Here is a 26,672-nt window from a genome sequence, read left to right as displayed (position 1 = left end):
AGCGATACCTCAGTGGTTAAGAGCACTGATTGCTCTTCCGAAGGTCCTGAGTTCAAATCCCAGCAACCACATGGTGGCTCACAACCATCGATAACAAGATCTGACTCCCTCTTCTGGAGTGTCTGAAGACAGCTGCAGTGCACTTACATAAAATAAATAAATAAAATCTTAAAAAAAAAAAAAAGAAAGAAACACATTGAGACCCTATCTCAAAAACAAACAAATGAAAAAATAATTTAAAAACTCTGTTTTTTCAAGACAGCCAGCTCTAATGTAACAATGTAGCACAGGGTTTGAGACAGGCAAGAATAAACATATAGCAAGAGCACAAAGGTGGAGGGAGAAACAGACCACTGTGCCTGCTCAGTGTGGCGCTGCCCTTTACCAGTGCTATCACTTGAAGACAGACTATGTTGAGTTAAAACTGAATACTAATGGAGTTATCGTCAATGAACAAGAAAGACTGCACAGAACACAAATACTGAAGCCCAGAATATGAGAGGATAGTAGGAGCTATCATAAACAAATCTTTCCTTGCCATGAATTTAGAAAAAGAAAAGAAAAAGAAATATACACCAAGCCTTCAAAACCAGAAAGCACAAATCAATCAAGACAGGAAATGACAAGAGCAAACATGAGCAGCCTGGGAGTGCAGACAGGAGCAGCACTGTGGGTTCCAGGTTAGCCTGGGCCCCACGGTATGCTGCAAGGTAGCCAGCCAGGCTTTATAGAGAGAAAAGAAAATTTACAAATGAAGTAGCAGACTGACCCCACTATTTATTTTCCCCCTCCCCCACCCCCACTCCCCCCTCTCTCCTGAGACAATTATGCTATATGGAGCCCAGGCTCACACTGCCCTTGTGGCATTCCTACTGCCTCAGCTTATTCAATGCTGATTGTCAAGTATGTTTCATCACAACTATGTGGAAATTTGAGGAAGAATAATTAGTTAATTTGTTTCAGTAACAAAAAGTTGTTCAACAATACTGAATTGTACAGAACTTGACACCAAAAACTGATTGGACATAATGAGCAATGCCTAAATTTAGGGAAGATAACAATAACAAACTGAATAAACATAAGCGAGAAAGGCTACACTACAAAAACTTACTTGATGGAAACCATAAAGGACTTCCGGCTGGAAGACTGCTAATGAAGTGCTCAATATTTGATCTGCTAAGATACGTTCATGATACGTAAGGGTATGAAACATTGCAAATATCTATTATGAGCAGCAGTAGCAAGTCTCAGCAAGTACTTGATGGTCTTCTGAGTCCGTATTATCTACATGTCTCAGACTACACCCTAGGTAACATGACAGGATTAGAATATCAGCCAAGATGCATGTCTTTAGAGTAGTTTAGAAACCAGGTGTATGTGACAATGACCCCTTTATCCATTAACATGGGTCAACAGTTGAATAGTGACTGTTTCTGTTAATGAACTTTTATCAATAGAGATAATTTAAATTTAAAAGAGTAAAATAATATGCCGTGCTAACAGTGAAGAAAGACAATAAACACTTGGGAGGTTAGAAGTAGGGGTGTCATGAAATTCAGGGTCATCTCTCAGCCACATACTGAGTTCAAGGCCAACCTGGGCTATGAGACTTACACACACACACACACACACACACACACACACACACACAGAGAGAGAGAGAGAGAGAGAGAGAGAGAGAGAGAGAGAGAGAGAGAGAGAGATTATTTTACTAAAAATAGGTAACCTGCAGATTAATATTTTTTAAAAAGTTTGGAAGATTACTTTCATTTATGTGTGTGTATATGTGTATGTACCCTCAGAGGTCAGATGAGGATGTCACAGGCAGTTTGTAAGCCACCCATCATGAGTACTAAGCCATCCCTGTGGCCCCTAGATTAGTATTATTCATTAAGATAGCTGTAGAAATTCTTAAAATGTTAGCACGCTGATTAGAACCACATACTTAAAGGGCAATGGGCTACAAGTGTTCAAAGATGAACAACTGCAAGAATGTCAAGATAAGTAACTGGAAACAAGAGTCTTTCAACAAATGATACTGGAATGAGCAGAGTGAAATGGGCTCTACCTCACACCGTTTACAGGAGTAAACTTAAAAGTGACCAAAGACTAAACCACATATGGGTCAGACCTTAAAACCCATAAAGGCTGGACATGCCCACACAGTGGCAGTGAGCTGGGGCTGGGATGAGCACTTGGTGCTGGCCCGTGGAGCACAGACACGTCCAATTCAGTGATAGAAGTTGGACTCGACCATTGCTGCTGCAGGACTTGCAGGTCACTATGTTTTGCAAACTATGGAGCATGTGCAACCTTAAATAAAAAGTTTCCTGAAGTCTACCCAAACCTGTCTTCAGTGGCGGGTACTGCCGAGCTAGGCTTGAACGCAGAATGACAAAACAGAAGGTGGTATTAAATCTAGGCAAGAGCCTACTCCAGGAAAGTGAGATTAAAGATGCCTGCTGATGAATGACGCTCGCTCTTAATCCACCCACAAAAGGGAGGATGGATCTACTTATACAGCAGTGAAAATCAGTGAAAACTTACTAGGTCAAGCTAAAAGTGAAATAACAGAATATGAATCTTAAGTCCATCTGTCTATTAGAAACAAGTTTTGTAATAAAATGACTTTCAAGCTACAAAACAAAATTACCTCAAAGGAAAACACAAGTATTCATTTTATGGATTAAGCCTCCTGTCCCAAGGGAGGCAAATGACACCCTGAGGATGGCATCCAAGGCTGTCCTCTGGCTTCCAAATAGACCACCAAAGCACGTTAAAAATCACAAAGCAGGCATTGTCTAACAACACAGCTCCCTGAGCTGATCCCCCACTGGGCTTCCTAGTTTTCCCTGCTTCCCCTTATTTCTGCCACCAGAGACCTCCTGGTGTCACAGAACCATGTCAGACACACTCCTATTACATATGCCCATTCAAAAAAATTGCTCCTTGGCTGTTTACAGTGGTCAGTCAGTTCCCCTAAAGCCTTTCCTATGTTGTTTCCTGCACCACACCCACCATCATATATAGATAGATATATAACATAGTGTGTTGTCTCCATGACTAGGGCAAAGTTAATAAAACATGACTGGGGTCAGTTTTATTAACTGTGTTATTTCTGGCCTGGCAGTGGTGGTGCACACCTTTAAACCCAGTACTTGTCTGGAGGCGGAGGTGGAGGCGGAGGCGGAGGCGGAGACGGAGGCGGAGGCAGGTGGATCTTTGAGTTTGAGGCTAGTCTGGTCTATAGAGAGAGTTTCAGGACAGCCAGGGTTACACAGAGAAGCCCTGTCTGGAAAAACCATTTGGTTTCACTTCTTGTCAGGACTCAAGCCATTCTAGCTGTCTTTCGCCTGTGCCCCAGATATGCTCTGGCCTTCCCTGGGTTTGATTTCAGCATAGCGCACCCATGGAAACTCACGTGTACTCTGGCTGTCTATTCTACCCAAACTTTCTGGTCAGTCTTCCAAACTCAGCTAAAATGTCTTCTTACTTAACTCTTCCCCAAGCCCAGATCTTTGTGAGTACCTGTCCTATGCCTTCCTAGACCTGGAACCTCTCCTGTACCCACCACATGACACTGCGACAAAACTGTGCAATTGGTTGTCTGGTGGCCTCTCGGCTGAGGTCTCTGTGGCGACAACAGGGATGAAGGCCTTCTTCACTACTACTTTCCCCTCACCCCAGGAAGTACCACACTCACAGCAGGTGCTCTGCAGGGAGCGATACAGGAATATGAACAGCTATGAATTTGCTCCAGTTGAAGAGAAAAGCCAGTCTCACAACCACAATACACAGGGAGCAGAATGAATGTGTGTGGTGTCACCTAAGAATAGTTAAGTGCAAAATTAATAGACTTTAGAGATAGCTGCTTGCAAGGCCCTGAAAGTCAGTCATTTGGCAATGAACTCACCCATGGGGAAGGTGGTGAAACGTATCAATTTTCACTTATGAACTGTTTTCAAGATTATCAGTTATTGAATAAATGACTATTTAAAAGAAAGGGCTAGTGAGGTGTTAAGCCACCATGATTGTTGGGACCCACAGGCTGGAAGGGGAACCAATGCCCCTAAGTTGTCTTCTGATCTCCATATGTGCCTTGGCACACAGGTGCACATGAACATGAATAAATGTAATTAAAAACAATTTTAAGGGGCTGGAGAGATGGTTCAATGGTTAAGGGCACTGTCTGTACTTCCAGAGGTCTTGAGTTCAATTCCCAGAAACTACATGGTGGCTCACAACCATCTGTAATGGGATCCGATGCCCTCTTGTAGTCTGCAGGTGTTCATGCAGATAGAGCACTCATATATATAAAATAAATAAATCTTAAAAAAAAATTTTTTTTTAAAAGCTAGAAAATGAAAATAAAAAGAAACTGCTTCAGGTATTGGGTGCTGAAGCTCAATAACTGTCAGAGTCCAACTCTGTGGATAAAGGAAGAGAACATGCTATCAGATTCTGATGGCCCGGCGTTAGGAGCTCCTGCAGGCCGTCTAGGTTCAGTTGCCAGCACCCATGTAGGGTGGCTCACAAAGACAGTGCTAACTCCAGTTCCAGGGGTTCTAACACTCTCTTCTGGCCTCCACGGGCTCCTACATGCACACAGTGCACATAAACACATGTAAGCACACACATACATACCGAAGATGATAAAGAAAAGGTTTAAAAACTCTTCCTTCACCATTGGTGGCTATTTGTGTTGCAGAGCCAAGCGAGGGAAGCCCTGCTGTCAGGGAGGAGCAGCACGAGGGAGGTGAGCTGATCAGGCCAACCTGCTTCTCTTCTGTAGTCAGTGTCTGAGAAGCACCAGCCACGCCGCACCCACAAGCCTGGCCTTACAAAACACTCTGCCTTTCAGTGGCCTCCCGCCTTCTCTCCAATGGGAATCTGTTATAGTTCCCAAACTCCACTGCACAATTCTATTTATTTATTTATTTATTATTTATTATATGTAAGTACACTGTAGCTGTCTTCAGACACTCCAGAAGAGGGCATCAGATCTTGTTACTGATGGTTATGAGCCACCATGTGGTTGCTGGGATTTGAACTCNATGGTTATGAGCCACCATGTGGTTGCTGGGATTTGAACTCAGGACCTTTGGAAGAGCAGTTGGGTGCTCTTACCCACTGAGCCATCTCACCAGCCCCACAATTCTCTTAAGAGTTCACAGCAACCACAAATACCAGCCTTGGTCCAAATGGCATTTCAAGAAGACTTCAAGTAATTACAGGACAGTAAAGAGGGCAATTTTAGTTGACCCTGAGCGAACTAGAAATTTTGACAACAGGCAGTGTTGGTAAACAGACCAACATGCAGACAGGCAAAGTCCAACATCAGCATGGCAAGGCCACTCAAGAAAACAAGCCTTGGGTAGGTAAGCCTGCTCTGTAGTGTCACTAGAGAACAAGAATACGGGACAAAAACACAGGGTCTGTAGTTGTTCACCTTGCCACTGACTATCCATGAGCAGACCTTTTGGGTTCCCTAAAAATACTAGTCCTTGATAATCTCCCATTCAAGACAAAGGAATGTCCCCCAACTCTTTCAGACAGCATAGGGAGGTTAGTTGCTCCCCAGGCAACGTGGCTTCAAACTTTGTGCACAGTGAGGCGGACACGAACAATGCTGCTAAAGGAAATGTTAGAGTGTGTATGGAGAGGAGCACCACACAACATGAGCCCTCAGTGGGGTAAGGGGGGCACCATACAACAAGAGCCCTGGGGTGGGGGTAAGGGGGGCACCATATAACAACAGTCCTGGGTGGGGTTGGGGGGGGGAACCACACGAGTCCTGGGTGGGGGTAGGAGTACACCACAGAACACCAGCCTTGGTGGAGACCAAATTCAAGTGAGCTCTGGCAAGGTTCTTGCCTAAATCAGCACAGAAGAGAAGCTGTTTGCTTCTCAAATACTATTTCTTCATGAAAATAGTAAAGAGGGCTGGTGAGATGGCTCAGTGGGTAAGAGTACCCGACTGCTCTTCCGAAGGTCCGGAGTTCAAATCCCAGCAACCACATGATGGCTCACAACCATCCTTAACAAGATCTGACACCCTCTTCTGTAGTGTCTGAAGACAGCTACAGTGTACTTACATATAATAAATAAATAAATCTTAAAAAAAAAAAGATATATATAAAAAAAAAAGAAAATAGTAAAGAGTGGAAATGCTAGGAGAGAGGAAGTCAGGAAGGGCACTGTCATTCTCCATGGCCCACCACCTTTACAGTGGTCAGCAGGACCTGAAGAGCGTTAATAAACTGGGTCTATCCAACTTCAAATCTGGCTTACAGTCTTTAGTGGGTGCCCTGGAAAGGTGAGAAGTCTACCTTCCTAAAAACTTAGTAATGGTTGCCCATCCCGCCACAGTCCAGGGCTCTACAACAGCTGTGACAGCAGTGCTCCCTTCAGACCAACTGTCTCCATGACAGCCAAGTGCAAGACGAGTACACAGAGGAGCAGTAACATACCCCATGGCCGCAGACGGGGGCGAGGGATCACTCCTCAGTTCCTGTACATTCACCACCTGAGGGACAGTCTTCAGAGTTGATTCAGTCAGAGTGCTCATAGCTATGTAAATGGAAGAGAGAACTACATTAATTCCTGTAGAAGATTTAAAATCCTTTTCTATAGAAAGTCTATAGAAATGAATGCCCAGCACATAACCTCCGGCAGATAGCAACGTCAAATGAAGGAAATCTAGTAGTCAGCAGTGCAGTCAATAGAACACCGGGCTGACTATTACCAGAGGCCAAGGAATGGACTTCATGCCATCTAATAAAACTTGCTGGCTTAGAGGGACAATTCCTGGCCAGCTTTCTGCCGAAGAACCCAGATACCTGCCACACTGTTGGCTCATCTTGAAAGGGGTGGCAACACCCAGAGGATTAACAGCTCTCAGCTCAGGGCCGATGCCATTCACTCATCCATCCTCCTCTCCCATGGGCTTATGATGTGCCAAGTTTTGGATAAATGTGCAAACACAGACGAGCCTACAGTACTGCAGGCTGGACTCACATTCCAGAGATGCAGCTGACCTTGCCTCCTAGTGCTAACACAGGTGCCCCACACCAGCTTTGTAATCCTTTTTGTCTCACTTGTCCGTCATACTTTATCACCTTTAATGACATTCTGTTGTTAACAACTGGGAAGGCAGAGTAAAGCTCTCTGCTCTCCCCTGAGCAAATCCCAGGCAGCCTGTGGATCTGTGGGAACGCTCACTTCATTCTCCAGTGAAAGAGCTGGGAGAACACCATCCAAAACTGCCCACAATTCATCTGAACACATGAAAGTGTCTCCACCTTAAAAACTTGCTCCAAGAGACAGTGTGAAGGTCATAGTGTTTCATGCTGAGTACATCATCCTAAATCCTGACAAATCTGAACTTTATAAATAATCAGCTAGATGAGGGACCTGGATCAGTGTAATGTCAAGATCCTATGTGTCCAGGAAATAAGGAGATCATCAAATAAGTGTGTTCTGAAAGCGTAAATGTAAGTTGAGATTTGTTATCTTGTCTTTAGTTTTTATTATGTGTTTTAGGTACCTTAAGAAGGTTGTTTAAACTTGATTTATTGCTACTTAATGGTCTTTAGTTTTGTTTGTTTTTGAGATGTAGCCTAGGTAGACCCCCGGTTCACACTAGATCCGCGTTTGGCTGTGAACTTGTAACAATCTGCTTCAGGCAGCCCCTGAGCACTAGCATCACTGGCCCAAAGTGAAAATATTTGGCACTGTTTTCAGCTTTGGCTCTGTCCACATTTGGGGAACAGATAACCTGTCCTTGTGGGGTATTTTGTTTCAAGATTCTTCTTTAATGTTCCCAGCCGGTAACTCTACAACTGTTTTTGGGCCAGTTGGAAGGATGAGTGGCCTCTGAGTGGGAACCACTTGCCAAGGCCACAAGCAGTGACAATTAGCCCCGAGCCCCACTCCCTAGACCTAAGTCCTGATCAGCTAAGTCACTGTCCTAACTAAAGCCAGTGACAATGTTAGTGCAGAAGAGCCATCTGGAAAGGGTGAGCTCTGGTATACATGGCTTGGGTAACTCTCTCTGCTGACTCTCAGTACTGGGGCAAAACCAGGAACAGTAGTGCAGGCGCCCTCCCAGTACCTGAGAGCTGTAAAACATTGTTCTTATGGTGCCTGATAGTCTGGAGATCACCGATCACAAGTAGGAAAATCAGCATCAAAATTCATCAATTTCCCATAAAACTAAATGCAGCACATCTAATGCCTCCCTTTCAAAGCAAAAAACTTGAAACCTGGTCTTTGCCTCCTGGAAGCTCTCCTCACAGGGATGAGGGTCATCAAAGCAGCCTTCTCGTCTAAGAATTGGCAAGAAAGCCAGCTGCCTCCCACTCCAAATCCCAAGCCTGTGATCTGGACAGCTCACAATCTCTCCCAGAAATGGGGCTGTAGTCTTTACCTGGCACCTGACTGGCCATCTGCCGTCTCAGGGCTGCAGCAGCTGCGGCCTGGGGAGCTGCGACAGTGTGGGAAGGGCCTGGTGCACCGTGCTTTACAGTTTTAGTTGCCAGCATTGTGCTGTCCGCTCCCTGAGGAATAACTTTGGTGGCTGATGTAGAGACTAAGGGGAAAAGAAAAATTATCAGACAAATGGGTCAGTGAAGGAAACAGAGGAAAGTTAAAATGGTAAATTCTGTTGGGTTGTACAAAAAAAAAAAAAAAAAAAAAAAAACCCACTAAAATTAAAAAAATTTAAATTAAAATTTTTTAGCGTTACAGAGAACATTAAGAGCAACACAGAGCCTGATTTCCTGTAAGGTGGATTTGTTCCAGTACCTCAGTCGTGTCTCTGCTAGAAGTCACTATGGCAAAAGGCCCTGACACTGTCCTGCAGCAGTGAGCACACAATGCACATGGCCTCAGCGAGTGACTATGACATGGGCACTGGAGCTGGTGAGTTCTGAGCCAGATGCCCCACAGCTGCTGACAGGAGGCCCTGAGTCCACGTGCTGCTTTACACTGAGGCAAACAGCCCACTCCTTTACTTCTGAAAGAGACTTATGTTAACAAAGCGAAGTGGATGGCAGAGTGAAGCTGTTATTGTGTATAACCTCAGAGCCTTACCAACCTCTTCAAGAGAACCTATATCCTTTGAATTAGTCTCCTAATTTTTGATATATTACCAGAAATGAATGGGAACTCAGTGGTCTAAAGTCTAAACCCTGGTGAGCCCCCTCAGTAAAAAAACTTAACAGGGATAAAAGCTGTTCTGTAAAACGGCTTCACTCCTGTACCTCAGTCCTGCGTCTCTGCTAGAGGTGGCTGTGACACATAGTCTTGACAACTGCCCTGCAGCAGTGAGCACACAATGCAGACGGCCTCAGAGAGTAAGTGGCTACTGTGACATGGGCAGCGCTTCAATTGGTGGTGACTTACCTGCAGAGCTCATCATGGCAGGTGAAGAACTATGGATCAGGTGAGGCTTTGCAAAAGGCATCGCCTGAGGCAGGAGACTGGGTTGGATAGAAGGTGTGCGGACCACAGGGGCATGCCGAGGGACCGGGACCACAGCCTCCTCCTCTTTGCAGGTTGGCCGGGCATCTTCTCCCTCCAGAGGCTGAGCTACGGATGACTCGGAACTGCCTTCATCTAAGTCTTCATAGTACCTCTGAGACAGGAAGGCTGACCGAGACAGGCTGGCTGCAGAAGGCCCACCCCAAAACAACATTAGACAACTCAAAGCAATCCCCAAAGCTGTGCCATTTCAGTACTAAGAGAAACAGACCATAAAGCACTTTCATTATTTTATACTTAAGGTGGAAGCTGCTATTGCTGAATATGAATGATAATCTGTGGTCTTTGCTCAAAACTAAGTTTTGAAAACTAAGCTGCTAGGACAAAGACAGCTTTGACCATCAGACAAGACTGAAAATAAGAGTGATAATCTATACTGGTAGAAAAACAAGAGATTAAACTCTCACAGGAAAAAGACAGTATCAGAGAGGTAGCAGGCCAGTCAGCCACAGCATCACCCCTGCTTTCCAACCTCAGAACACCAGAGTGAGACGGCCTGAGTCTGAGCGTCTCACACACATCTAAGTGAGCCCCATGACTCCCCACATGGACTTAGCCTGGCCTTCTCTGCTCTTTACACTGTGGAGTCAGGTTCTGCCACCCTCTACCATGAGCTTGAGAATGTATGCTATTGCTGTACACTGGAGAAACAAAATGCCCAGCCCCCTTCCTTCTCTAGTTATTCAAAGCAGCACTCTTATACTATCGCTTGTCTGTCCTGTAGGTAAATCATGCTACAAGATCTTAAGTTTCAGGCTGGATTATGGTGGCGAGCACCTTTGATCCCAGCACTTGGGAGGCAGAGGCAGGGGCAGGTGGATCTGAGTTTGAGGCCAGCCTGGTCTACAGAGTGAGTTCTAGGACAGCCAGGGCTACACAGCGGAAACTTGTCTCAAAAGACAAAGAAATAAAATCTCAGCATAAGTGCTATACAACAGGCAAAGCAAAAAATCAGTGCCACATGCCAGGGCTCTGCTGCCCAATAGGTACTAGCCACTGTGGCTATTTAAAGTAGTTAAGTACAGCGGTGTGTGCTGTGATACAAGCCTTGAATCCCAGGACTGGGAGCTAGAGGCAGGTGGATGTCTGTGAGTTCGAAGCCACTCTGGTCTACATATTTCCAGGTCAGTCAGTACCACAAGTGGAGACCTAGTCTCAAAAACTAAATAAAAATAATGAAGTGTAAAAAGGATAAAGTTCTTTTTCACATTTCCAGTGCCTTTGCATGCAGGTACGTGCTCTGATCAAGTATTCTGAGACAGACAACTATGTGGTGGGCCACTTAGAAATCTAAGTATATGATATCAGGATCCAAAACATTAAAGTTTATTTTCTGCAAACAACTTGCTATCTTCATTAAACAATGTAAGAATGTAGTTCGGTAGGAGGTTGGGGAAGCCAGCTGAGTTAATTTACCCATGTAATATGGCAGGGCTGTTACTTTTATGGCCTTTGTTAACAGTGCTACCTTGTCAAGACATATAACCAAAGGCAGCACCAGGAAGGCGGCAGGTGCAGTGCCCAGACCTACTGTGCCAGCTACTCATATAATCACCATAGAACTGCAATTGAACTTTTGGCTACTGCTTAGAGCAGTTAAGCAATTTGCCTAAGTTTATAAAGTTGGTAAGCATCCAGAATTCAGACCCTTGTGCATCTAACTTTGTAGACTTTTTTCTCAATGTTGCTATATAAGACGGTCCTATGCCAACAGGATTTCCACTGTAGGGATAGATGAACAGATGGAGGGTTACACACACACAAGGAAAGGAGGTGACAAAAGGTACCCTAGAGGTATAAGTAATGTCACAAATCTGCTGACTTTAAAACAGAGAGCTTGGCCAGGCGTGGTGGCGCACGCTTATAATCCCAGCACTCGGGAGGCAGAAGCAGGCGGATTTTTGAGTTTGAGGCCAGCCTGGTCTACAAAGTGAGTTCCAGGACAGCCAGGGCTATACAGAGAAACCCTGTCTCAAAAAACAAAACGAAACAAAACAAAACAAGAGAGCTTATCCTACAGGACAAATCCCATGAACTCTTTTTTTTTTTCTTTTCTTTTTCTTTATAAGACAGGGTTTCTCTGTATAGCCCTGCGTGTTCTGGAACTCACTCTGTAGACCATGCTGGCCTCAAACTCAGAGATCCACCTGCCTCTGCCTCCTGAGTGCTGTGACTAAAGGTGTTGCACCCAAGCAATCCCTCTCTTAAAGGGACAGGATTAAAGCAAAGGGGGAGGCTGAAGAGATAAGGTAGAAGTCCATGGAGACAAGATCTCTAGAAGAGGATTCCTGTGCAATCATGGTCTAAAGATGAGGGGTAGAGAATGCCACCAGAGGGGATGAGAACCTCACTCTGCAGCTCCAAGAGACCTCCTTCAGTACATCTTCACCACAGTTCCCACATAGCAGCTCAGGCAACGCCTTGAGTCTAGCCTCTCTCAGCACAGGACGTAGCTGAGCCACACAGTGCAGAACTCAGTGCTTATCTACTATGAGCCATTAAGCCCGTGGTGATTAGCAGCCCTATTACCCTGTCCTCTCACTAAAAAAAATAGCTTAGGAAAAACAAGGGAACAGGGTTGGTATGGGCTTGGTCTTAAGTGCAGCCTCAGTGTGATCTTAGTACCAAAACCATCCTAACAAGAACTGTCCTGAGCTGGAGGCATAAGTGATGCAGCTGTGGAAAACTGAGACAGATGCTCCTTTAGCTACAGCAGAGTCACACTGCAAAAGCCCACTGGAAGTGGGAGAAACCAGTCAGAAGGGCACAAAATATGTAGAGGCTGCTAAACACCACAGCTCAGCCTGGTCTACCTTAAATATGCTGAGCAGCTCACAAGTAATCTATAGCTGGGCAAAATCACCCAGCAAGAAGCCTTTTTTATAGGAGAGTATTGAGTATCTGGTGTTAGACTTTGAACTTTCCACTGCCTTGAATTTGAAGACAGAGGCTGCAAGAGCACAATCTTCCTGGTGGTAAAGCAGAAAGATGCTAAGTCAAGCTCAAGCTAAGGCATGGCATCTCACAGGCTCAGTGACTATAGATATTCTTACAGGTTTCTTTTCTCAAAATAAATTGAAAATGACACAGATATAAATAAAATAAATTTTAAAAAAATACTAGCAAAGATACAACTTTAACATCTTCCCATGTAACGTATTCTTTTTTTTTTTTAAGATTCAAACTCTTTATTTATTTATTTATTTATTTATTTATTTATTTATTTATTTATTTATTATGTGTAAGTACACTGTAGCTGTCTTCAGACACTCTGGAAGAGGGCACCAGATCTTGTTACGGATGGTTATGAGCCACCATGTGGTTGCTGGGATTTGAACTCCGGACCTTCAGAAGAGCAGTCGGGTGCTCTTACCCACTGAGCCATCTCACCAGCCCGTAACGTATTCTTTTAAGAGGGAATATGAGGGGTACAAGAGAGATTTCTTGTGTGTGTGTGCACCCATGCATACACATGTCAAGGTTGGAACAGGATACTTCTTCTATCACTTTCTACCTTATTATTTAGAGATAGCCTTTCACTCAATCAGAATTTGCTATTTTGGCTATCTAGGCATCGGCCTGTCTCTGAGATTAAAGGCAAAGGCAAAAACTTTTTATGTGGCTGCTGGGGATGTGAACTCAGGACTCCATGTTCATTGAGCAGTCATTCTAACTGAGTTCTCTCTCTAGTTCTAGGAGAAGGTTTTCTAAAGAGAGGTGTTTTGTTTTTTAACTTCAGTAGAGGTTTTTTGATTTGTATACTTGTTTGTAACCATGTTAAAAAAAGTAAAACATGGCTGGGCAGTGGTGGCGCACGCCTGTAATCCCAGCACTTTGGAGGCAGAAGCAGGCTGATTTCTGAGTTTGAGGCCAGCCTGGTCTACAGAGTGAGTTCCAGGACAACCAGGACTGCACAGAGAAACCCTGTCTCGAAAAACCAAATAAATAAAAAAATTAATTAAATTAAATTAAATTAAATTAAATTACAACTGTTATATATACACTGTGAGTGGTGGTAATGCCTGGAATCCTAGCATTTAGGAGGTACAGAAAGAGGATCCTAAGTTTACTGCCATCTTCCATTATATAGACTTTAAAGCCCGCCTGGACTATGTGAGACCCTAACTCCAAAACAAAACAAAACAAATAAAGCACCCATGTCCTGTTATTCTCTCTAGCACGTGTGCTATCATTAAACAAGTATACTGTGCAGTTTCAATTTAATGTTTATGTTCTCTTTATTCAAATTTTGAGTGGTCAGACCTTGCTACTCTTATCACTACTTGGTAGCAAGACAGGCTACCATCTCACATCTAAGGACTCAAGCATAAAACTACAATCAAACATAAAGACACAATGTGAGCTAAGGATGTATAAGTAAGGATGTTTTAAGTAACCCCAGCAACAAATGAAGATTAGTAAGATTGGGTAACTGCAATAGTTTTCTAATACAAGGATGTGTCCCAAAGTCATCATCAGGCACATGTTCAATGAACATAAACAACAGGAAAGGTTTACTGTAGAAGAGAAATCTGATTATGGTAGTGTTAGTGGCAGATAACAGGTACTGCTGCCTGTCCTGGTTGGGTGGGTTTTTGTTGTTGTTGTTGTTTTCTGTCAACTGACATAAGCTAGAATTATACTGGAAGAGAGAACTACAAAAGAAAATGCCTCCATAGGCTTGGCTTGTAGGCAAGCCTGTGGGACTATCTCCTCAAACAATGATTGATGTGAGAGGGCCCAGCTGTCTGTGGGCACAGCCACCTACCAGCTGTTGATCCTGGGTGCTATATAGCAGACAACCTAAGCAAGACATGAGGAGCAAGTCAGGAGCAACAATCCTCCATGGTCTCTGCATCTGGTCCTGCCCCCAGAGTCCTATCTTAATTCCCTGCCCTGAATTCCCCAGATGACAGACCACAAGCTATAAGATAAAATAAACCCTTTCCCTTCTAAATTGATTTTCATCATGTGTTTTTACACAGCAACAAAAAAACTGAACTAAGATAGTATCACAGACCTGGAAGGTCTGACAGTACAACAGTTTGGCAAAGCCTTGGAATGTGAGAAGCTGCAACAGAAATGGTGGCCTAATGGAGCCAGGGGATGGCTCAGTGGCCAGCAGTACATGCTGTGCAAACATGAGGCCTGAACTAAAATGCCCAGATACCCATGTGGAAAGCAGGCGCTGGTGTGCGGACCTGTGCCTACCATGAGAAGGAGGCAGAGACATGGGGATCAGTGGTACTGCCGAGCTCCAGTTCAGAGACCGTGTCTTAAGGAAGTGATACAGGAGAACACTGACATGTCTGACTGTCATAAGGCAGCCATGGCTCAACATATGTGTGCTTATGTTTCCCTTCCCCCAAAAAGCAGTGGCTTGAGCAGAGGTGGCCATAGAAAAGTATCTGGCACAATCCTCTGCAGGCAGAAGACTTAGGAATCAGCTCCAAGAGGAAAGGAAGAAAAGGTAGAGATTGGCAAACAAAACCCTTTACAAACCGTACTGTGCTGGAGGTCATACGCAGTGCTAAAGATCACCAGGGCAATGGCAAAATGTAGCCTTAGCTTTGGAAAATTAAACACACAGCTACACACAGTTCCATCATGAATTCCAGGCTATATGCAAGGGATAAGATGTAGCTTAGTGGTATTGGTAGACACCCCTTGGCATGCGCTAGGTTCTGGGTTTCATCCCCAGCACTGAGGAAAAAAAAAATTAAGGAATTTTAAATAAAAATTTAAAAGACCTTTCATCTCTAATATTGTAGCTTTTCAGCAAGTTTTTGAAAATATATTACTGGCCGGGCGTGGTGGCACACGCCTTTAATTCCAGCACTCAGGAGGCAGAGGCAGGCAGATTTCTGAGTTCAAGGCTAGCCTGGTCTACAAAGTGAGTTCCAGGACAGCCAGGGCTATACAGAGAAACCCTGTCTCAAAAAAAACAATATATATATATATTATTTATGTATTTTATATATTATACACACACACACACACACACACACACACACTTATTTACTGTGGTGTGTATGCATGTGCATATGCCACAATGTATAAGTAGAGGTCAAAAGATGAGTCATCTCTCTCTCTCTTTTCACTGTGTGTGTCCTAGGGACTGAACTCAGATCTTCAGCCTTGACAACATATGCCATATTCACTGGGCCATCTACCTCCCAGTCCCTTAGCAAGTATTAGCTGCCTAACCTCTTGTTTCCTTTGTAAGAAGACTTTTCTCCAGTGTAATGTTGGTAAAAACTCAAATAAGGCTTGAGTCTTAACTCCAGCTCAGTCCATCCCATGCCACTCTTAACCATTACCATGTGACCTGGGGATGACATGATGTCAAAGTGCAAAGATTCACCTTGAACTGTGTCATCCAAAATACAGGAATTGCTTCTTCCCATGCTCAGACTGCAGCAGACTCTGGGGATCTGTGCAACTGAGCCACCTCCAGTGTGCGCTAGCACTGCATAGCTAGTGCTGGAAACCCAAGGCCTAGTTCCTTACCTGGAGCAGTAGACCTCACTGGTGGGGTCTTCCTTTTGGCCAAGAAGTTCCTCAGTTGGGCCTGTTTCGCCGGCGACAGTTTACCTACAAAACAATTCACCAACCCACAAATGCTTAAGCTTTAGTCTTGACGAGCCAGGTTAGATCACAAACTGTGCTGGGAGGCTGGGGCAGCACTCACCTGGCACTCTGGGAGAAGGCTTGGTGTGAGATTCAATGGTAGTTTTTAACAGGCATTCAAGGTCACTGTCAAAACTGAAACAGGGCAGTGTTACTTCCAAACCAACCATGAGAGGGTTGAAGCTATGTGGTATACACTCCTCTCAATATCTAAGCCCAAGAGAGCAGAGACCGTTCACTAGAAACAAGCTACCTATCAGCACATGACAGGAAAGCCAACAACTTCAACACCACACACCCACGCTAAGCCTAATACTGGTGCCTTAGCCAAAAGGACCACTAAAGCAGAATGGCGACACCTTCAGGGTTGGCTAACTGCAATGATCTCCACGTCTCCACCCTAAAGCTGAATGGCAAATCTGGGCTTCTGAGTCACTTTAAGGCCACCTCCCATGCTCACGTCTCCCTGCCCACCAGCCATCCCTTGCATACCTGCTTTGAGTTGCGAGTGTTGAGGGCAGGCTCCATGGGGACGCGTGGTTATAGAGACGGAGCTGCTGCAGACTGTCCACCAGGTGGTTCAGCCTCTTCCTCTGCTGGTTGATGATCTCCCGGTTGTTGGCTAGTGTGTTGAAGAGTGTCTCTCGTTCTGGCACAATTAGGCGCCTAGTGGCAACAGGGAAAGAATCAGATAGAAGTGGCTCCCTTCTACCCCACACCATATAAGGCTGCAATTCTAACAGGGAAATTAATAAAACAGAGATGCTGAGACATCAAGAGATGCTAGGAAGAAAGAGAGTCATAAGAATCTCCTGAAAACGAGCAGGACTGAGAGGGCCTAGCAGGCCATAGTACAGAGTGCACAATACTGGAGCATTGGACAGGATGCAGTAGGAGGGAGACAGGAGCCAACAACAGGGCAAACCCTCCTGTGCTCACTTGTGACTTGGGTTTTCCTGTATGCAAGTTACACTCAATAAGGCGGGCTGGAAGTGTGTGGGTCCCATTCCAGTCACTGACTGCTGATGGAGACAAGGTGCTGGCAGAGAAGGGAAAGGTTTTCCTCAAGAATGAAAGAGTCACAATGGTTGCTGCTGGGCGGCAGGTCTAAAGTCAGAGATTCTTTTGTTTGTCATTATAAACCTTTGAGCATTGACAAACATGTCTTTTAGCTTGAGAAGAATATACAAATAAAACAAAAATGGGTAGTTCAAAACAGGTACAAGACAAATGGTTTGTCCACGGCTGTCTGTCTGTGCATCGGTCTATCACCACACAACGATCAGAATGAAAACTGCTGATGTTCCATAGAAACTTTCCGTTTTATTTCCTTTTCTCAGACCCACTGAGCAGAACAAGGCAGCCAAGTGAGTGAACCTGAGCTCTGCAGAAAGGGGCCTGATCAGTGCAGTGAGGAGAGGCCGGGGCTGTAACAGTAACGAAAACTCGTTTCTGGTAGCATGTGCACTTTCAGAAAGCCTACTTCTAGGCAAAGCAACATGTATGAGGGCTGGCAAACTCTCGGTACTTCCTCTACCCACAGATCTGCTCCCTCTCTCTCACACTTGTACCTTCCCACTGAAATCATCTGAAATGCTTTTCAATTATTTTATACGTTTGATACAAGAGAAAAATCATACAATGTAATTCCTCGAGAACATGCTATCAGTGGCAACAAAGTGTAACATATACCTTGTTGATGTTTGGGCTTTTCTGTGATGCTAGACATTGAACATGTGGTATAGACACACAGAAGTCAACTGCCTTATCCCTGAGCTACTCTCAACCCTTACAAAATGCATATTTTTTTTTTTTGTTTTTCAAGACATGGTTTCTCTGTATAGCCCAGGCTGGCCTCAAACTCAAAGATTCACCTGCCTCTGCTTCCCAAGTGCTTGGATTAAAGGGGTGCACCACCACACCCAGTTAAAATTCAAGTTATCATTTTAAAATTACATGATGCATCAGATGTGATGCAAATTCATTTATATAAATCACTATGGCCATCACTCGGTGTTTTGTAAATGACACATGTAGAAATGAAATGGTGAAGCAGGAGGAAGGGTGCCTGTGAGATTGTCACTCCTGCTCCTAGGAAAGGCAGAGGGAACATGTCCTCCCTCACCTCTGTCTCTTCTTCTGTTCCAGATGCCGATCCCACTCTAAGTCTAGGACGTCATTCACATCCTGGACAGCAAATTTCACATACTGGTGAAGGCGGCGAATTTCCTACAAGAGAAAAATTAAAAGGCAAATTATTCCTTGTTCTGGTAGCTAGCTGGGTAGCTGGGGGGGAAGATGCACTAAAGTATTCAAAAATAATTTTGAAATATTTCTATATTGAGAACTGTATGAACAAGGAAAACACTAGGTTTTAATATATCCATTAAATACAAGCCATTTAATAAAATGAAAAATGGAAGTTCCATTTCTGCAGTAGTATAACAGAGATGGAACAGAGACAGGGTGAGAGGATGAGAGGAACAGACACACCCACTTCCTCTCCCCGGCTGCCCCTGGGAAGGGTGGGACACGCAGGAGTGGCCCACTATGCTCACTCACAGTGCGCCCATTTAGTTCTCCTCCCCCATTACGACAGGAACTATAAAGTAGACACGCTGATTCAACAATTGGTGCTGGGAATAACTCTGACCCTAGATATTCATAGCACAGAACATACAGGTCACCTCACCATTTAAAGAGCACTCTTCAAAAATACACAATGCTATCCACACTGGAAGCCCAACCCACCACTCCTAAAACTCCAACAGAGGGCCCTCAATAGAGGAGCTACAGAAAGCACCCAAGGAGCTGAAGGGGNCTGCAACCCTATAGGTGGAACAACAATATGAACTAACCAGCACTCCCAGAGCTCATGTCTCTAGCTGCATATGTAGCAGAAGATGGCCTGGGGCTGGTGAGATGGCTCAGTGGGTAAGAGCACCTGACTGCTCTTCCAAAGGTCCGGAGTTCAAATCCCAGCAACCACATGGTGGCTCACAACCATCTGTAACAAGAGCTGACGCCCTCTTCTGGAGTGTCTGAAGACAGCTACAGTGTACTTAAATATAATAAATAAATAAAACTTTAAAAAAAAAAAAGAAGAAGATGGCCTAGTCAGTCATCATTGGGAAGAGAGGCCCNTTGGNNTTGCAAACTTTATATGNCCCAGNACAGGGGAACACCAGGNCCAAGAAGNGGNAGTGGGTGGGTAGGGGAGTAGGGGGGCAAGGGTATAGGGGACTTTGGGGATAGCATTTGAAATGTAAATGAAGTAAATACCTAATAAAAATTGAAAAGAAAAAAAAAAAAACTCCAACAGGCTGATAAGCTGTAATAACACACTTTCAGGTGGGGGCACAGTTAACCTTCATGGTAATACAATTTTTCACTCAAAAATTAAAAATGGAGCTAATTATTTAATCAAGTAAGTATACAGGCACTGAGAACAGTTCAGGAAGCTCTTCACACATGGCACACATCTGACTGTGGGGAAATGTATTTCACACACTTCTGAGAAAAGTGTTCTGTCTCAACCACAAAACAGAAAATGTCATTTAGAAAGAGCCAATCTGAATCCAGGGAGGCAGCGGCCTCAAAGGCATTTAATGACCATAGAAGGCTTTCTTTCACCCACCTCAGCCATGACCTCAGGCCTGCACTAGCTGATGCCAGCTGGGCGGAGCAGCACCTTCCTCAAGGTCCTGCTGCAACGTTTTCCAGTGGCTTCCACATTCTCAACTGTGGTCCCATGGCAATATACCCCACATGAAAATGGTATGTCCACCTTCCTGATTGTAGCACAGGGGCTACGGGCATGGGTGCAGGGTCTGTTATGAGCCGCTGCAGCACCACCCCTGCTCTGTATTTGGTAATGGCTGATTACATTTCCTGAAATTACCTATTTAGCATGATCAAGAAGACAATTACTCTTTTCTCAGTGTGGAAGCTCAGTGCTTTCCTCTAGGCCAGGCAATGGAACAGAGGCCAAGGGCTTTGTGTGGGGCTGTAGTCTGAGAACAGCCCTGCCAGCAAACACCCACAGAGAGAAAGAGCAGTCAGTGAACCCAAGAGGTCACCTTGGAAGAGCCATTCTCTCACCTTCCAGGGGCTGGGAGGTCTCCTGGGCATGGGATAGAAAACTAGGAACAGAGCCCTCACCACACCCACAGACCATGTCTGAAGTGAGGAGAAGCAGGGCTCCCTACGCACCCCTCTGGACTCCATGATGAGTGGAAGGGAAAGATGACCTGTGCACAGAGGCAAACAACACCCAAGTAGCTAAAGAGTGCTACAGCACAACAGGTGACAGAGCCCCAGGCAGAGGCTCTGATGGCACTATCCCCAGCCAGCATGAGCTCAGGCCAGACCTTCTTAGCCCAGGATGCACCATCTCTCTGAGGAACCAAGAGCTCTCACTGGCGAGCAACTGCGGGCTGCTTGCTGTTCTTGTTTTTGAGGGGCCTTCACTTAGGAAAACCCAGGTTGGCCTCAACTCAGCAGTGTCCTTCTCTGACTCCCGAGTATGAGGGACGTGCCAACACAGAGTTACTAGTTGCTCTTGCAGATGGAAATAATAAAAAAAAACCTACAGACCGCTTGAAAGGGTGCCACAGTGATATTATGATTTTTTTATTATTATTATTTCATGATTTGATTTATGAATACCTACTTTAACAAAGGACTTTATCAAGCTCAAGACTTAAAGAAATCTAACTTTAAATTTTAAATTATTTTTTTAAAAAGTGTATCAGTTTCTTTGCTACAAGTAAATTTATGGAAAAGCACAGCCAGTGTTTAGCAGAAAATCAGCAGCTTCCTGAAGAGACATCACTCATACCCACACCTCAAAACTACATCCATGGATGCAAGCTCACTGCTTCTGAACCCTTCTCGACACAGAGGCTTCGCTCGCCTACCTGGAGCTGGGCCTCGCTCTTGGGATCCAGCGGTCTTTTATAAAGCAGGTGGAGATACCCAGAGTCATGATTTCTTCCATGCTGTTCTCTGGCTTCTTCGACCCCAGCAAAGCCCTCCAGCAGAGTTGTTTTCAGAGTACTTATGTCTCCATGAAGAGACTAGAAAACGCCCAGAGAGATAACAATGGAACTGCTGTATAGCCACAAACACAAAACAACAAGAAACCCTCTATGTGGACAAATGTCAACTATTTACCATGGTGAAGATCTCAATCATAGTTTACAACTTTCATTGTCCCCATGCTCAAACTTGTTTTCCTATAGTTTCGGTTTTTGTTTTACTTTGTTTTGTGTTGGGAGTTGTATAAACATGTTCTATCATGTATTAATTTTTATATTTTATGCATGTAAGAGTTTGCCCTGTACACCACCTGAGTGCCCAGCGCCCAAAGCGGCCAGAAGAGTTTGTCAGATGACTGTAATCCCCAATGTGGTGCTAGGATCAAATCCATGTCCTCTGGAAGAATAGCCAGTGCAGCCAGTGCTCTTAACTACTGAGCTACAACTTCAGTTTTCCTGTTTTTCATTATCCTTTCTCCTGTTTTTAAAAACTCAACTTCTGAAGATTGACAATGTAGAAAATAAGAGCAGAGACATAACTCACAATCCAGCTCCACAAGGGACTTTCTCTTTCTAAGCCTGTGGTTTACGACCAGAAGACTGAAGATGCATGAAAATATGTCTGCCAAATCCTTTCAAAAACTCACTTGCCTTTCTTTTTCTTTTTTTCTTTATTGGTTTTTCGAGACAGGGTTTCTCTGTGTAGCCCTGGCTGTCCTGGAACTCACTCTGTAGACCAGGCTGGCCTCGAACTCAGAAATCNGCCTGNCTCTGCCTCCCAAGTGCTGGGACTAAAGGCGTGCACCACCACTGCCCAGCTCACTGGCCTTTCTAAGCCTCCTTTCCTAAGGTACAAAATGGAGAGGGTCACAACTTCCCCCAGGCAGAAAATCTATGAGAACTCATGAGGTGACCTTGATAAAACACAGAGCCTGGCCTGATAAGAGTACTCAGTAGCCAGAGAACAGTAAATAACACTCTCAGCAATAAACACTTGACATTTTGTAAGTGCATGCTCCAAAATAATCATTATCGTAACCCAAACCATAAAGGAAACACTTGGAAGTATACTTAAGTTAATTTTAAAAGCCTATCACCAACGCTTATGGAGTGCCTAGTAAGTGCTAAAGAGGTAGAGATGGTGATCCCTTTTACAGAGGGGGAAATGGAAACAGACAGCTAGACAAGCTCGATAAGCCTCAGTTCTGATAGTCTGAATTCAGGCTTTTGTGGGAGAAATGCAGCAGCCGAGCTGAGGGTCCTCAGAAAATATAAGGGTTCTTATCAATGTTCTAGCTAACAGCAGTTTCTAAAAGCCTCCTTTTACTCAGGAAAGGTTTCCACTGATACAAACCTCTGTGGTCTCTCTGATCTCAAAAAGGAAGGTGTGCAAGTCATCTGACTCTGTCCGCAGCATCTTCATCTCTTCTGAGGTGCCAACCTGGAAACAGGCTTTGGCAGTCCGGGCCTTTAACTCCTCTAGTTCTTTCTGGAAGTGCGCAATCTGTGAGACCATAAACAGAGAGAAAGTTTGTTCTGAACAGCAGCAGAAAGGGCACTGCTTCTACATTTTCAGGGCAAACCTAAACAGAGTCCAGGCCAGGACCTGATGTTAGAGGAATGGCAGTCCAGGTAGCTGCTCTTAAGACCACTCCAGTCTCACTGATGGAGCTATTATAAGAACAAAGATGCTCATGCAACAAACTCACCTCCTCTCCAATTCCAGCCAGCACGGGGTCTGAATCTTTCCACTGAGGCCTCTGTTTCTCTGTGACAGGAGGCTGAAGTACCTTGGCCTGAAATGGAAGGCAAAGGCATCAGGAGGAGCTCCACACTGAATCCAGTCTGGTCTACAGAGTGAGTTCCAGGTAAAACTGAAGACAATGAGGAACTCAAAATAGCCAACAAAGTTCTCCCTCAGAAACCTGAACAGGAACAAGCTGTAAGAGAAGGCTGCAGGCAGAGCTGAGGTAAACATCTTCCGGGCAGCAAGAGCAAGCACAAAGGACATAAGGAGGAAAGAAAGACACTGGAGTATCCAACTAGGAGAGTCACGTGGGCTTGCTTAATGGAGCCGAGTGGGGCAGGGAGAACAGAGAGAGGGGACAGAGAAGCAAGCAGGCTAAGCAAGTATCCAAGGATAGACCAAGGAGTTCAGATTCTACTGTACACTGTTCGAAAACAACTCCTGGTATTGCACAAGGGTTTGAATGAAAAATGATTTATCAATAAAAAAACAAAACAAAAACAAAAATCCCTTTTGCTACTTAAGGGAGAGGGATAACAGTGAGAGATAAAAGCCAAAAAAAAAAAAGGTACAGCAGCCAGGACTCCAAGAGACAAGCAACAGCCACAGTCTGACAAAGACATATAATGATATACCAGGATATATGACACAGAGCATGTGACTGACATGACCTGGAAGAGGAAGAAGTAGTGTCAGTGAAGCAAGTGGACCCGGGTGGAGGGGAGCTTTTGTTCCTGCGCTTATGCAAAGCCCTGGTTTGTCACTGCTGGGCAAAGGCTGGGAGTGCATGAGCAGTCACCAAACAGCAGCCACCTAGCAGATGCCCATGAGCTGGGCATTGTGCTATAAACTAACAAAGCATACAGGATGGAAGGACCCAGGATGGGAGGCACAACAGGAAAAAGCAGGACTCCTGCTCCTGGAATGTTCAAGAGGGAAACTGATAGACCATTAAAGCCTCAAGAACAAGCTGAGGTGATGGCTACTGACTTAAATACAAGTAAGTCTCAAAGCTGTAGACAGCAGAGGAAAATCTCCTGAATTTGAAACTGGCAATGATTCCTAAAACAAGTCATGAGAAGCTGGGGAGATGGCTCAGTGAGTAAGAATGCTTGCTGTGTGCGCATGAGGACCTGAGTTCAAATGCCTTTCCCTACATCAAAAGCTGGGTGTGACCAGGGGCGCACAGAGCCCAGAGCTTAGGTGGAGAAGACAAGGGGCTCTCTGGAGCATACTGGCTGCCTACCTCGTTCCGGGAATCAGTGAGATACTTTGCCTCACTGAAGCAAGTTATAGAGCAGACACCCAAGGTTTCACTACCCGCTCACACTCACGTGCACATATACCATACACACTAATAAATGCAATTCTAAAAAAATCACGTGAAAAGCACTTATTGTAACACACAAGAACTAAGGTGGCATTATAGCTCAATGATAGGTAGTTCCCTATCTAGTTCAATCCCAGGGCTGCAAAATAAACATTAAAAAAAAAAAAAATCATTCAGTTATATTAAAATAAAGATCTTATATAAATAAGTAATACAAAGAGAGTGTACTGTATATGCTTTCTTGTGTGTGTCTCTCTAAAGAACTACATATGGCACAGATAACTGGTAGAGTGCATGTTGTTTTTTTCAATATTTTATTAGATATTTTCTTCATAATATTTATTTATTTTATATATATGAGTACACTGTCACTGTCTTCAGACATACCAGAAGAGGGCATCGGATCCCATCACAGATGGTTGTGAGTCACCATGTGGTTGCTGGGAATTGAACTCAGGACCTCTGGAAGAGCGTCAGTATCTTACCACTGAGCCATCTCTCTAGCAGTAAAGTGCATGTTAAACATGCACAAAACCTTAGAGTCAATCCGCTGCATGCAACACGCATGTAAGATCAGTTAAGACCAGCCATCCTAGCTAGCTTTAATTGTCAGAATAGAGCCTAGGAGTTACCTGAGAGGAAAGCCTAAACTGAAGAACTACCTAGATCAAACTGGCCTGTGAATGTCTGTAGGGATTGTCCGGGAAGGAGGGTCCAGTCTACTATGGCACTAGTAGCCATAGGTGGGTGGTATGAACCATGAAAGGAAGCTAAGGACAAGCCAGGCTGAGAGCCAGCCAGCAGGCAGCATCCTCCATGGTCGCACTGTACTTCTTTGTCTGTGAAGTGAGTTCCTTGGTCAGAGGTGGTGCTATGTGGAACAGTACGTGAGCCTGCCTTGATCCCTCAATAATGGACTGTGACCTCGAATGGGAAACCCATGAACCCTTTCCTCCCCTAGATCTGGAGCTTGTTTGTTTGCTTTTTGTTTGGGGTTTTTGAGACAGGGTTTCTCTATGTAGCCCTGGCTGTCCTGGAATTGGCTCTGCCTCACAAGTGCTGGGATTAACGGTGTGTGACACCACAGCTTGGAACTTCGGTTAGTGTTTTATCAATCACAGCAACAGAAATCAAACTAGGATGCCATCCAGCAGAAAAATGTTAAAAACATTAAGAGACTATATTAAAAAAAAACCTAAAAAACAGATGGCTAATTTTTTTTTAATTTATTTATTTATTTATTTATTTATTTATTTATTTATTTATTATATGTAAGTACACTGTAGCTGTCTTCAGACACTCCAGAAGAGGGAGTCAGATCTTGTTTAAGGATGGTTGTGAGCCACCATGTGGTTGCTGGGATTTGAACTCTGCACCTTTGGAAGAGTAGTTGGGTGCTCTTATCCGCTGAGCCATCTTACCACAGATGGCTAAAATTTAAATGAAACAAAACTCAATTTTGCTAATCACTAGGAAAATAAGAGTTAAATAAAAACAAAAACAAAACAAAAAACAAATACAATGTAAGATGAAAATACCAAACCTGGCAAAACTGAGGACAGAGTAAAAGTGTCAACCATGGGTGACAATTTGCTAAGGGACATGTGCAGTCTGTAGCCCAGCCATCCAATGACTAAGCTTAAACCCCAAAGAAAGGTATATTCACTAGAAGACATCAACCACACTGACTGGGCAATGCTACTCAGGATAGCTTTAGCTGGAAAGAACTCAGCAGTACCCACAATAAACTATCAACTCCAAACAGCAACAGAGATAAACAGAAATCAGGAACATAGTAAAACTACATGTTTAATCTACTGAATTACATTGAACTAAAATTATTCAATCTACTGATAGAAATTAATAAACTAGCTAAATTAATCAGCATATTATTAGATAACAAAAGAGTGAGTGATTCTTGGTAAGGATGGAGACCTGAAGTCAGGGCTCGAAAAGAATAGCCCTGAGATCTTGGTAATGCTTCCTTTGTCAAATTATTTGCTGGTTACCAAGGTTTAAGATTTGTTTATTCAATATGTATACAATGTTCTATCACCATGGGAGAAGAGGGCGTCCGATCTCATTATAGATGGTTATGAGTCACCATGTGGTTGCTGGGAATTGAACTCAGGACCTCTGGAACATCTCTTCAGGCCATGAACTTTTTTCTAAATAAATTACTTTGAATAAAAAAAGCTAAGTAGAGGGGGCTGGAGAGATGGCTTAGTGGTTAAGAGCACTGACTGCTCTTCCAGAGGGCCTGTAAGGTGGCTCACAACCATCTGTAATAGGATTTGATGCCTTGTTCTGTTGTGTGTGAAGATAGTGTACTCTTATACATACAATAAAGAATCTTTAAGAAGAAAAGAAAAAAAAAAACAAA

General features: G+C 44.2%; 1 protein-coding gene across 1 annotated transcript in view; it reads right to left on the bottom strand.

Moving 5' to 3' along the window:
* The window catches only part of Nup214 (nucleoporin 214), an 84,779-nt gene that overhangs the window by 34,190 nt on the left and 23,917 nt on the right, over nucleotides 1–26,672 (bottom strand). The window contains exons 15-24 of the mRNA XM_021193519.2: nucleotides 22,922–23,008; nucleotides 22,567–22,716; nucleotides 21,093–21,251; nucleotides 18,299–18,402; nucleotides 16,666–16,839; nucleotides 16,235–16,308; nucleotides 16,054–16,137; nucleotides 9,406–9,669; nucleotides 8,429–8,590; nucleotides 6,471–6,570 (exon numbers count right to left, since the gene is read on the bottom strand). Of these exons, the coding sequence (XP_021049178.1) occupies nucleotides 6,471–6,570; nucleotides 8,429–8,590; nucleotides 9,406–9,669; nucleotides 16,054–16,137; nucleotides 16,235–16,308; nucleotides 16,666–16,839; nucleotides 18,299–18,402; nucleotides 21,093–21,251; nucleotides 22,567–22,716; nucleotides 22,922–23,008 (1,358 nt within the window). The remainder of the gene's footprint in view (nucleotides 1–6,470; nucleotides 6,571–8,428; nucleotides 8,591–9,405; nucleotides 9,670–16,053; nucleotides 16,138–16,234; nucleotides 16,309–16,665; nucleotides 16,840–18,298; nucleotides 18,403–21,092; nucleotides 21,252–22,566; nucleotides 22,717–22,921; nucleotides 23,009–26,672) is intronic.

The sequence above is a fragment of the Mus pahari genome, chromosome 3 (genome assembly GCF_900095145.1).
Source record: "Mus pahari chromosome 3, PAHARI_EIJ_v1.1, whole genome shotgun sequence".
NCBI lineage: Eukaryota > Metazoa > Chordata > Mammalia > Rodentia > Muridae > Mus > Mus pahari.
This window is presented reverse-complemented; position numbering and strand designations above follow the sequence as displayed.